The sequence below is a fragment of the Nyctibius grandis genome, chromosome 28 (genome assembly GCF_013368605.1).
Source record: "Nyctibius grandis isolate bNycGra1 chromosome 28, bNycGra1.pri, whole genome shotgun sequence".
NCBI classification, from domain to species: domain Eukaryota; kingdom Metazoa; phylum Chordata; class Aves; order Nyctibiiformes; family Nyctibiidae; genus Nyctibius; species Nyctibius grandis.
Genome location: NC_090685.1, coordinates 1,687,042 through 1,699,068, shown reverse-complemented (window position 1 = coordinate 1,699,068; position 12,027 = coordinate 1,687,042). Strand labels below are relative to the sequence as shown.

The 12,027-nt window shown below is 36.5% G+C and overlaps 1 protein-coding gene across 2 annotated transcripts in view; it reads left to right on the top strand.

Moving 5' to 3' along the window:
• The window catches only part of ITCH (itchy E3 ubiquitin protein ligase), a 63,418-nt gene that overhangs the window by 45,933 nt on the left and 5,458 nt on the right, over positions 1 to 12,027 (top strand). For both annotated transcript variants that reach the window (XM_068419624.1, XM_068419625.1), the window contains 8 exons: positions 90 to 218; positions 909 to 981; positions 1,952 to 2,023; positions 4,099 to 4,187; positions 4,859 to 5,018; positions 5,299 to 5,432; positions 9,696 to 9,836; positions 11,632 to 11,752. In XM_068419624.1, the coding sequence (XP_068275725.1) occupies positions 90 to 218; positions 909 to 981; positions 1,952 to 2,023; positions 4,099 to 4,187; positions 4,859 to 5,018; positions 5,299 to 5,432; positions 9,696 to 9,836; positions 11,632 to 11,752 (919 nt within the window). The remainder of the gene's footprint in view (positions 1 to 89; positions 219 to 908; positions 982 to 1,951; positions 2,024 to 4,098; positions 4,188 to 4,858; positions 5,019 to 5,298; positions 5,433 to 9,695; positions 9,837 to 11,631; positions 11,753 to 12,027) is intronic.

Below are 12,027 nucleotides of genomic sequence, written 5' to 3'. Positions count from 1 at the left end.
ATCTGCCAAAGTTTTTATTGTCTCAGGTGTTGTTCAATTGACTTAATGTATTAAGTTGATCATTACCATATATTTTCTTGTATCCATAGTCAATTAAATGAGAAACCCTTACCAGAGGGCTGGGAAATGCGATTTACTGTGGACGGTATTCCGTATTTTGTGGATCACAACAGAAGAACCACTACATATATAGATCCCCGCACGGGCAAGTCTGCTCTGTAAGTGTTCTTAACATTATACTAAGTTTTCAAAAGTGAAGTTTAGCATAATTTTTGAAAGTTTTTTTTCCCCTTTGTATATTTTTTTTTTTAATGCAGAATGTTTTACATCTAGTAATGCTGCTTCATTTCTGGGTTTTTTCATCTGCTGATACCTGTCCCTGAAGGAGGCAGTGTTTTGAGCACTTCAGAATCCTTCTTGCCCAGTAGTATATAAGATTTGAGGGTAATGGAGGAGCTTCATGAGTACTGTTGGTGACTGGTTCCCTTCCTTCAAGTTACTAGTCTTTCTTTTTAAAAGTACACTTAACACTTTCTTTGATTTTTAGGAACCAGAATGGAGTTAAAACCAGAATTTAACTCCCAACTTAAATTAACGGAATGTCATCCCATCCTAATTGTTAGAATCTTTTTTACAGTTAATAATAATCAGAATATTATATAGTAATAATAATAATCAGATTATTTTACAGTTAATAATAATAATCACATCCTGTTTAAACGTACCGTGTATGCATTCCACAATTCACAAAGGAAGATTTTTTTTTTTAGTTTAAAAACAAGAAAATGTGAATAAGAATCTTCCAACTAGATAGCCAAATAAACCATACAACTAACACGTTTGCAGGCTTTTACTTAAATTACAAAAACAATTTTGAAATTAATTTTTTTTTCTCCTTTTGGTTCCAGAGACAATGGACCCCAGATAGCTTATGTGCGTGATTTCAAGGCAAAGGTCCATTATTTCAGATTCTGGTGTCAGGTACGAGTTCATTTCTTGGGAATATTTATTTGCATTTTTGGTTTTTTGCTGACATACTTTAAATGAACTCTTCAATGCCTTGCAAGTAAAGGTAGTCAAACTACTTTAAGGTTAAAGGTGAGCTAAATTAGGAGGGAGTAAATACAGGACTTGTATAAATTCGTGTAAGCTTTAAAGCTAGGTGAGCTATGGCTTTAAAACTTTTTAGAGTAAAGGAAAACATCAATTTAGCTACTTTTTTTTTTTTAAGTAGTGGGTTTCAGAATCGTGTTTTCTTTCTGCTGTTAATAAAGGAATATATGGAGGCACAATATTTTTATAGTTAATACAAGATCTACTTTTTTCACAAATACATACTGCTGGAAGAAAACGCAGGGCATTTGACACAGAACATGCGTGTTTAAACACTGAGGAATATACTGTGTTGCACGTTAGCGTGTTCTAACACGATACCAAATTCCAGCGTGTCAGCCTTGGTCCTCTAAACCCAATGTATATCAAAAGATTAAGTAATTTGGTGTTTAGGAAAAAGTCTTTGGTTTAAATGTTCCAGTTTTCAAGAGTCAATGAATTATCCTTTGAAAAACAGCAGAGAGACTAGCCTAATTTTTCACTTTGAATTTTGTGCAGAATAAGTTACATTTTCTAATTTTTTATTAAATTCTGGAGCAGAAAGCCTTGCTGATGTAGAATACGTTATTGATCTTCATGTTTTCCAATGTCTTGTGAGAGTGCAGTATTTGAACCTGTTCTAAGCAGGATCTGGAGACATGTATACCTCAGTATTGGAAGCAATTTGTTCTTGGAGTAAATTACAATTCAAATATTTTAATTCCTGAGTTTGTTTTATATGGATTAGTGAAATTCAACTGTACCTCTTAAAACAATATACACAACAAATAACAGTCCAAACTCAGTATGAGAAACTTTAAGTGATTGTACACTTCACCTCTAAAAAATTTCATTTCAGCAACTGGCAATGCCACAACACATAAAGATTACAGTGAGCAGAAAAACATTATTCGAGGACTCATTTCAACAGGTATTGTATTAAAACACGTTAGTAGTGGGCATGAGAAGTTGAGTTGATTAAATCTATTGTCACATGTCATTCTTGATCCTTTGACATCTTGCTAATGTTATTTTAAGTGAGACTAACAAAAAAATACTAGTTTAATGGGATACATTCATACTTACATATTAAAAGATCATGCTAAAATATGAAGTTCTGGCTCTAAAGACTGATTCATCTGCCAGAGAAGGTGATTTTTTTAATTAGTTTTTATTTTTCCTCAGAATTCTTTAAAATCTGAATTAATTTTGAGGGGAGTGCTGTAGCAGAGCAGCTCCCCATTTTCAGGAAGTTTTCATGTTGTGCTTATGTTTGTTGGCACATTTTTTGAACAGTTTGTTATATAAGCACGGGCTATGTATCAAAACATATTAAGTTGATCTTAGTTTGGGTGTTGTGGGTCTTTAAATGAGTAATGAAATGGTTAAAAGAAAACAAAAATTATTAATTCTATTTAGATTATTAGTAGCAAAATTCTTCTTAGTATCTACAGACCTAAACCATGGTTAAAATTTGTTCCTGTACAATATTTTCAAGTGCTTTTGAATTTTACTTTTGCTTTTTTAATGCAAATTTTAATAAATCACTCCCATTGCTTGTTAAATTGAAGGCAAAAGCAGCTCTTTATCAGTCTAATAAGATACATAGAAACAGGCTTGGAAGTGCATGGAACATTTCTTCTTGGCAGATACTCCTCTTGCCCACTTCTGTATTTTTCTGACTTAAAATTAATTTATGAAAATGCCGACCTTATCTAAGAAGACAGGAACTTTCAGCTTCCTCTGTCTCTATCTGAATCTTTCTACATGTCTTCAGGCTTCCTTTCTTGTAGGAATTACCACAGATGTTTCAAGCCACGAAATTTGAACAAATAGAATAGTATGTTTTGAGACAAATATATTCTTAAATAAGAATTAATGCTTTCTTGTTCAAATTACTGTAAACTGGTTTAGCAGAAGCAACAAATAGTGCAGTTGGGTAGCGTTTTCTTTTGGAACAGTGGTGTCTTCGAATAAAAGGTTTTAGAAGGAGACAAAATAAATCCTGTAACTGGAAGCGAGTTCCAGCCTTATTTCTGAAATTGCAGTTGGTCCTTTTACGGGAACTGTAGAGGTAATAAAATTATACTGTCCTGGAAAGAATCGAGAGATAGATCACGTCATGATGTAAACATCAGTAAACCTACGTTTCCTTAGGGAAACGGGGTGCTTTATCAATAATTTAGATGACATAATCACAGAGACTTGGGTTAATTTTTTATACTTGTTAGTCATTCATCAGTTGCAGGTGTCTCTGTTGGCGTTATAAAATTTTTTGTGATGGTTACTACAGACATCTAGGAGAGATTTTAAAATGCAACTCTTGACCCAAATTCTGTGCCTCTCATTGCAAACAAAAACTTAAGTTTCTTGAACACACATATGTGTTATGTGAAATTTCTTTATGTAAGCCTCTGACAACTGACCAAATCAGCATAATTACAAATTTGATAATTATATTAAAACCAACATTAGTAAAGTTCCTTAGCATCTGTGATTCTTCCTGACTTTTAAAAAACAAACAAATCAGCTAGATTTTTATTATCCTCCTTAGGAGATAAAGCTGTAAAATGAAAAAATACATAATGTATGTTTGTTACTGTTTTGTTTCTAACTTACTTGAGTCCTTGGTCATGTCTCTTCATTACATGGAACTGGGATACCATTCAGTATGGTATTCAACAAATACCAAATTTACTTTGGGCCTGTTATTGGCTGAATTTCTGTCATATATTTATAGACAGGCTGCTGGCCTAAGCATCCCGAGTCTTTAATTTCAGAATTATTATTTCTTTTACATCTTTTACTTCTTAATCTATGGAAATAGGTTTGCACTGATGCTTCAAATTCCATGAACATTCCACGAGCAGGTACTTCATGTACTCGTAGTTCATTTTATGGTCTGAATTATGAAATGCTGTATTGCTTGATATCAACTAGTAATAAGTCTAGCCAGTGCTTATAGCTGTTCTCTTAAAAAGAACTGATTGTTTTTCTTTTACTAAGATAATGAGCTTCAGCCCTCAGGATCTACGGAGACGTTTATGGGTTATTTTCCCTGGTGAAGAAGGCTTAGATTATGGAGGTGTTGCAAGGTAAATTAAACCGAAATAGCAAATAATATCTTTTTCTGCAAATTGTTGGTGTGACGACTTCCCCAAAGTCAATACTTAAACTGCAGTGCTTTAGGGAAGTTTAGGGAAGTTTATTCCTTATCTTTCCTCAGAATATCTGAGAAAGACAGTTCCTTAAGATGTATGCATGTCTTAAAACTATATAAACTTATTTTCAATTCGCATTAGGAATTACTTTAATCGTCTGTGATTAAAGAGATGCCCAGTTTGCTGAACTACAGTAAGTCTTGGGCACAACCGTTAATATCAAAGTACAGGTTTATTGAAAAAGTGAATAGAAATCTACTTTCAAGTGAAAAGTCTTACTAGAATGTCACAAGAAGTGCATATATTAATTGGCATTCCCTAAAACGCCAAAGTTTAAATCAGTAGTAGACTATTAATCTGCTCATTTAGATATGGGTATTTTTTATCCAAGCCACTGACAGTTGTATATCATTGTAACTTTGTGTATTAATTTGTGATTTGTGTTAGTTTCCATTTATTTTCAGTTTGGTCTAGCATACTTTCTGGTAAAGATGCCAGATTGACTACCTATGTGCCAACAAGTTCCTAAGTCAACATGAGTCAGCTAAAGTAATTTCTAACTTAATTTATTTTGAAATGTGTTTTTATTGTTTGTGTGATTTCAGGGAATGGTTCTTTCTATTGTCACATGAAGTTTTGAACCCAATGTATTGCCTGTTTGAATATGCAGGGAAGGATAACTACTGCTTACAGATAAACCCAGCCTCTTATATTAATCCAGACCATCTGAAATATTTCCGATTTATTGGAAGATTCATTGCCATGGTAAGTTCAAAAGTAGAAAGAGGTGTTCTCATGTAATTTTCCTATAAATAAATACTGTACTATCAGGTGGATAATTAATTCATTTTTGAGTTGAAACTACTGTCAGGTGTTTGGATATAACTACAGTTGGTATAAGTTAATTCAGTGAATTAGCAGTCATGATATTCTAGGTGGTTTTACTTCTTTGGCTGTCAGATTTCATTGGTAGAGTATGGACTGTTGTCATATTCAGTTATTCAATCATCCTTTGCATTATTTTGTCTGTTTTCATGTTCTTCAGGCTTTGTTCCATGGGAAATTCATTGACACTGGTTTCTCTCTGCCGTTCTATAAACGTATCCTAAACAAGCCAGTAGGACTGAAGGATTTAGAATCTGTTGACCCAGAGTTTTACAACTCTCTCATCTGGGTAAAGTGAGTTTGACTTTATTTTGTTCTTGAAATAGCAGTAGAATGTTTTTGATTTTCAGTTATGCCAGGAAGTAGGTGTAAATTTATTACTAAAAACCCCACTGCAAAGTATAATATATCAATTGCACAGCAGCACTGGAATTTTTACTGTAATTTTAGGTCCACAAATAATAATTTCATAATGCAAAAGCCTTTGTGGTTCATTGAATATTCTGCACAGCATCTTGCATTCCTTTTTTGCTGTTCTTAAATTAATGTAACTAGACATTATACAGATATGGCAGTCTTGAGCACTGTTACAAATAAAATGGCTTGAGTAATTCCACTGATAACTTTTCAGATAACTGATTAAAAGAAATCGGCAAAAATCCACTCAGTGTTTCTCTCACTAATACCTGGTTTAGTTAGAAAACATAAAAAGTTTAGTGCTTACAATAATGTAACGCTAACAAATGTAGCTTATTATTTATTACCACATATTTCAGGTATGACTAGCAGAAGAATTTTGACTTAAAGGTTAATATTGAAGTTTTAATGCTTTAAAGAAGTTAATGCTCATGCATTTTTCTAGCTGTCCTTGTTTTTTTGCTCTAAGCTGAATGATTCAAGACCAGTCCTATGTATAGCCTTCTATAGCCTGTCACCTGTCTATTCTACATCCATACTCTTCTTGAGTCCTCCTTCTCCACTCCTTTGCAGATTCCTCTCCAGAGAGCAGCAAGTAAAAAGGATGTGGAGTTGATAGACCATAATTATTCTGGAATTATGTGTTAATAATATTTTAAGAAATAATTTTAAAAACCCCTTGGATCTAAAGCATTGTAATTCTGTGCTTACTTTATAATAGCAGGACTCCAGGATGTTGTAGTCCATGGTTGATGTGTGCACCATTTGTTTCAGTAACAAAGCCAATTCTCCTTTCCCAACAGTTTAAAAAAAAAAAAAAAAAAAAAGAAAGAAAAATTAGCAGGGAAAGACAAAAAGACAAATTCAGTTACAGATTTTTTTGCTTCTGCTATAGTAAAAAGAATTTAGCAGAAAAAGTATTTTTTATGTCCTAAATAAGAGATAAAACATTTTACTTAAGAATCATACAAAACCAGAATAGTTTTAAAAATGCTTTGAGAAATTCATAACAGGTGTGGGGATAGATTGGTTTTTAAAATGCAAAAATAGATATAAAAGACAAGATTGTCATCCCCTGTAGTGGTGAATCTTGGAAGAATTATCTTGAATAACCAGGAGCCGGGGGAAGGCAGATTTAAGAGATGTTTACAAATTGATATAGGAATTTTGATTCGGTTTTCGAAGAGTGGTGTGTTCTGTACTCGATGTATGTGCTGCTAAAAGGTGTAGCGAGTTAAAATTCCATTAGACATACTTAAAATAATTGCTGTTTGAGTAAAGATGCCATAAAACTGAGACCTGAAAGGGAAGCAAAGGTCTCAAAGCTGTAAGTCCTGATTTCTGTAATTAAGGAATCCTGTTACCTGTTTTGTAGTCAGAAAATGTACGTATATTTTTTTAAAAGGGCACTTTGTCATCTTGTGACTTACTGAGTTTTAGAGACCAAGCAAATATGATACAGAAAAAGGCAAGTTATAGGGCAGAAATTTGCATTAAATCGTGGGGGAAGCTATTATTGCTGAATGATCTTCTGACTAAATTGTAATGAGTTGCACATATAACGATGTTTACCTTATGAACAATATCAATCCGTTAATATTTGTGGAAAGTAGAGTAAAAGCGTGTTATTTTAAGCCATTATCTGAAGGCCCAGTTGCATCTTTGCATTTGTGTGTGTAGTGCACATAAGCTGGCCACTTCTCACATTTCAAAGCAATGGATTTTCTTTATAACACCCAATAATTGCAAGGTCTTTCAGTGCTGCTCCAGTGTTACATTTATTCTATGTATGGTTCTCCTGGTGCATATGTAATTTATAATGGTCTAAAAGAGAGCACAGAGGCTTCTGGATGTCAGTATTAGGCTGCTTGACTCTGGTAATAACGGGGGACTTGTTATAGACATCTCAGACTACTTTTTCCCCTGATTTTAATTCAAAGTATGCAGTGTTGCGTGAAATGTCCAAGACTGAATTCTTGGGTACCAGCAGTCCCTAATGAAAGATTTTGTCAAAGACAGGAGAAGGAACTAGAAAACTTGGAACTTACTGTAAAGAAAACTTTTTTCTTTTTATTTATCATTTTTCTTTTTTTTTTTTTTTTTACCACAGAAGAAAGCAATAGAGAAGCTTAAGGCTGTAACAAGAACTTTTCTGAGGGCTGACTCTAGAGCAAATGTGACCCAAATATCAGTAGCAATTTCTGTAGTAATAAAGAAATCTTGTAGGTTGAAGTCCATGAAAGGTTTTGCCCCTTTGAAAAAACACCTTAAGGATATGAAAATTCTGGAGAAAAACCTTCAGACCTCTGAGGGATGCACATTGACCTCTAGGTACCAAGTCCCCAACTTCAAGTTTAGTGTAGTTGAGCCTGCTTATCTGCAGTGCTGATGAACTTCTCCAAGGAAATGACTGCAAATTTGTAGGAAAAAAAGTCATGTCTGTCAGGGTGGATGTCATTTGTTCCTCATCAAAAAAGCCAATTTTATAACTTTCTGGGAAGCTTTCAGTAGTTTTGAAGTTTCTTGGCACTTCTCCTATCAGGTGGCCTTTTTTTCTCATTCCCACGACTTTGAAAATTTCACAGAATCATTGAGTTTGGAAGGGGACCTCTAGAGGTCAGCTAGTCAAACCTCTGCTCAGACTGAGCTAGAGCAGGTATCTGTCATTTTAAAAGGAAGGGGTGATTTTATTTCATCATTGATCGGAAGCCTTCCCTCCTCAGCTGAGATTTCATGCAATAGCATGTATTTTGGAAAGATCAAGTTCAGAATCACAGAATCAACCAGATTGGAAGAGACCTCTGGGATCATCGAGTCCAACCATTGCCCTGACACCACCATGTCAACTAGACCAGGGCACTAAGTGCCATGTCCAGTCTTTTCTTAAACACCTCCAGAGATGGTGACTCCACCATCTCCCTGGGCAGCCCCTTCCAATGGCTAATGACCCTTGCTGAGAAGAAATGCTTCCTAATGTCCAACCTGAACCTCCCCTGGTGAAGCCTGAGGCTGTGTCCTCTTGTCCTATCACTAGTTGCCTGGGAGAAGAGGCCGACTCCCACTGCGCTACAACCTCCCTTCAGGTAGTTGTAGACTGCACTAAGGTCACCTCTGAGCCTCCTCTTCTCCAGGCTAAACAACCCCAGCTCCCTCAGCTGTTCCTCGTAGGTCAGACCCTCCAGACCCTTCCCCAGCTTGGTCGCCCTCCTCTGGACTCGCTCCAACACCTCAACATCTCTCTTGAAGTGCGGGGCCCAGAACTGGACACAGGATTCAAGGTGCGGCCTCACCAGTGACGAGTACAGAGGGACAATCACTTCCCCAGACCGGCTGGCTACACTATTCCTAATAGAGGCCAGGATGCCATTGGCCTTCTTGGCCACCTGGGCACACTGCTGGCTCATGTTTAGCCGGCTGTCGATCAGCACCCCCAGGTCTCTTTCCGCCGGGCCGCTTTCTAACCACTCTTCCCCCAGCCTGTAGCGCTGCATGGGGTTGTTGTGGCCGAAGTGTAAGACCCGGCACTTGTTCTTGTTGAACCTCATGCCGTTGGTCTCTGCCCATCGATCCAACCTGTCCAGATCCCTCTGTAGGGCCTTCCTACCCTCCAGCAGATGGACACTCACACCCAGCTTGGTGTCATCTGCAAATTTACTGAAGCACTGTTGCATCACGGTGCTAGATAAACCACAGTGATGTTTTCAAGACTGACATTTCTGTGTTATGGTTCAGGTTGCTTCATATCTGCTATTATCTGACATAGTGACACCTATGCTTTAGCACTGTTAGAAGAAGCAATCATGCAATGAAATATGCAAAAATGTCATTACTTGACAAGTTTCTGTATTCCATAGACGTTCTGCATATCATAGTGAGCAGGTAGTTTGTCAGCTTTGTGACTGGTAAATTTAAGGGTACTACTGATCAAAAATTTCTGATCAGGAGTACAGTTCACATATGCAGGTTGGTAAAATGAGTCAGGACTTCTTGCAAAACCATAATTACTGTGGAACATTTCCTTTCCTTATCTTGGTTATTTAGCTCCAAACCTTTTTTTTTCTCAAGGTTCTTCGCACCCATCTCCTCTATTGAGTACAAGGTCTTGACACAGTTATTTAAAATTATCTTTTTTCCTTACAGAGAGAATGATATTGAAGAATGTGGCTTGGAAATGTTTTTCTCAGTTGATAAAGAAATTCTGGGTGAAATCAAAAGCCATGATTTGAAGCCAAATGGTAGCAACATTCTGGTCACAGAAGAAAACAAAGAAGAATACATTAGGTAAGAATAAATGAAGATTTTAAAATACTCTTATCTCTGTGCCATTGTCTGTCTTTAGTTCTAGCAAGAAAAGATTGTCAAACTGTGTAATCTGAAGCATTGTTGAAATTCTGTCTCTGAGTAACTGCTGATGTTGGCAACAAGAGGCCATTGTTTGGCTGTCATATTTGAAAGAAGAATATTGATAGAAATAAGGTTTTAAAATCCACTTGTCCCGAAGATTGCAGTTAGTAGAAGGTCCACTTTTTCCCTACAGGTATTTAAGTGTAGCAGAACATCATGACAACAAATGTGAATGGCAGGTGTTTCATGAAATCATTGCATCTGTTCATTATTGGAATTATATTGCTTCGTAGCCTGCTGGTACTCTACCCAGCCATTTATGTTGGGTTTTTTTTTAAACTTAGGAACATTTTTTGATGCTTTTGTGATGATTCTAATTTTTTAAAAGATACTTGGGTTTGCTACTAGTTTTATCTGGACTGGTCTTACAGTATAATTAGGTCTTGGCATTTGTAACAGGACAGTGTTGTGAATGATGTCATAAGTTGTATTGTTATAATTAAAGGATTATATTCGCAGTACCAGAATGTTGTAAAGCAATAGGTTAAGTGGGAAGGAGCCTAAGAGTGATTGAAGAATAAAAATGTGAACAGTGACCTGCTTTGTCCTGAAATATCCCCTTCTTCCTCAATGTGCAGCAGTACATAAGCTCTGCGTTAAGGCGTGAACTCCAACATACAAGCTTGGCGGATGTGCTTGCAAAAAAAAAGTCACATATTGCAGACACAAAATAACCTGAATCACAGTAGAATTTTCCTCTCTTCCTTACGATGTGTTCTGTGAAGGCTTCTTTCACGGGAAGGGGTGAGGGAGAAGGGAGTGCGTTTTGTTTTCATCAGATGAGTAATCTGGAGACATTTCGGTGATTCACAGACAAGGTAGTATTTGCAGAGGAAACGTGCTGGCATTTTGCAGTTTTGCAAAGTATTGCTATTGGGGTTGAAAATAGGGAGGATCTGCAGAAAACCGTTCGCTCCTAGTTTCTAGGAACCCAGGGAGAGCTCGGATTCCGGTTTCACTCCTATTCTTTTGTCTTACTCTAAGTCCTGCTTTAAGTCCCCAAAGTTTCTAGGATTGAAATCAGAAACTAGCCATCTCTCCTTTAGCCTCCAGTTCTCCTGCCAGGTTAGGCTTGAATTCAGCATAATATCTGCTTCTCCCTGGGTTCAGGTTCTTCGGGTCTCCTGCCTGCTTTTCACCCTCTTATTAATGGAGAGTGGAGTTTCTGCCACAGAGCAAAGTTTCATGATTAACAGAAACAAATATGGAACTTTCCAAATGGACATAGTCGTGTATTGGTAAGCTAGCAGTCCTACTTATCTTCACCAGTACAACTTGACCTAGTTTGTACCTTTTCATGGATAATGACTGAGATTTCTGGGGAGAATATTAGACAAATATAGCTCTGCATTTTTCTTTCTTCAAATACCTAGGGACTGCTGTGCTGTCATTAATATAACCAGTGAATAGATGCTGCCTCCTCTTTGAGTCTGAAATACTTTCCGTAGCAGAGTGGTTAGAAACATAGGGTTTTAACTTGAAGAAAAAACAAAACAGTTTGCACAGAGTAAAGGTTACTAATAACGTTATACAATGCTCTATCCCCAGAACTTTCCAGGCTTTCCATATTTTTTTAACTTAGCTTACAGTTCATCTCAACATAGGCTAACAAAGATGTGGACTTGGGTTAGCACGGGCCATTTAAATTACCTTTCTGTATCTTCTTTTACAGGTTAGTAGCAGAGTGGAGACTTTCCCGAGGCGTTGAGGAGCAGACACAGGCTTTCTTTGAAGGTTTCAATGAAATTCTGCCGCAGCAGTATTTGCAGTATTTTGATGCTAAGGAACTGGAGGTAAAGGATTGTTTGGCTATTGCTGGATCCAGGTTGTTACACATAAAATACTTAAAACTCCAGTCATTATGTATGAAGAGCAGAACTCACTAAGGCTGACAACTCTGGTTTATAGGGCATGAGGGAAACTTGAGAGTAGTATTTGGTTAGCATGTTTCCTTTCACTTTCCTCTTTGCACCCTACTTAGGCATCTCTAAAGGCTAAGATTCTGCCAGTAGAAATTTCTTACCAGATTGCTTTTGTAATCCTCAGCAATTTGATTTGCCTGTGTTCA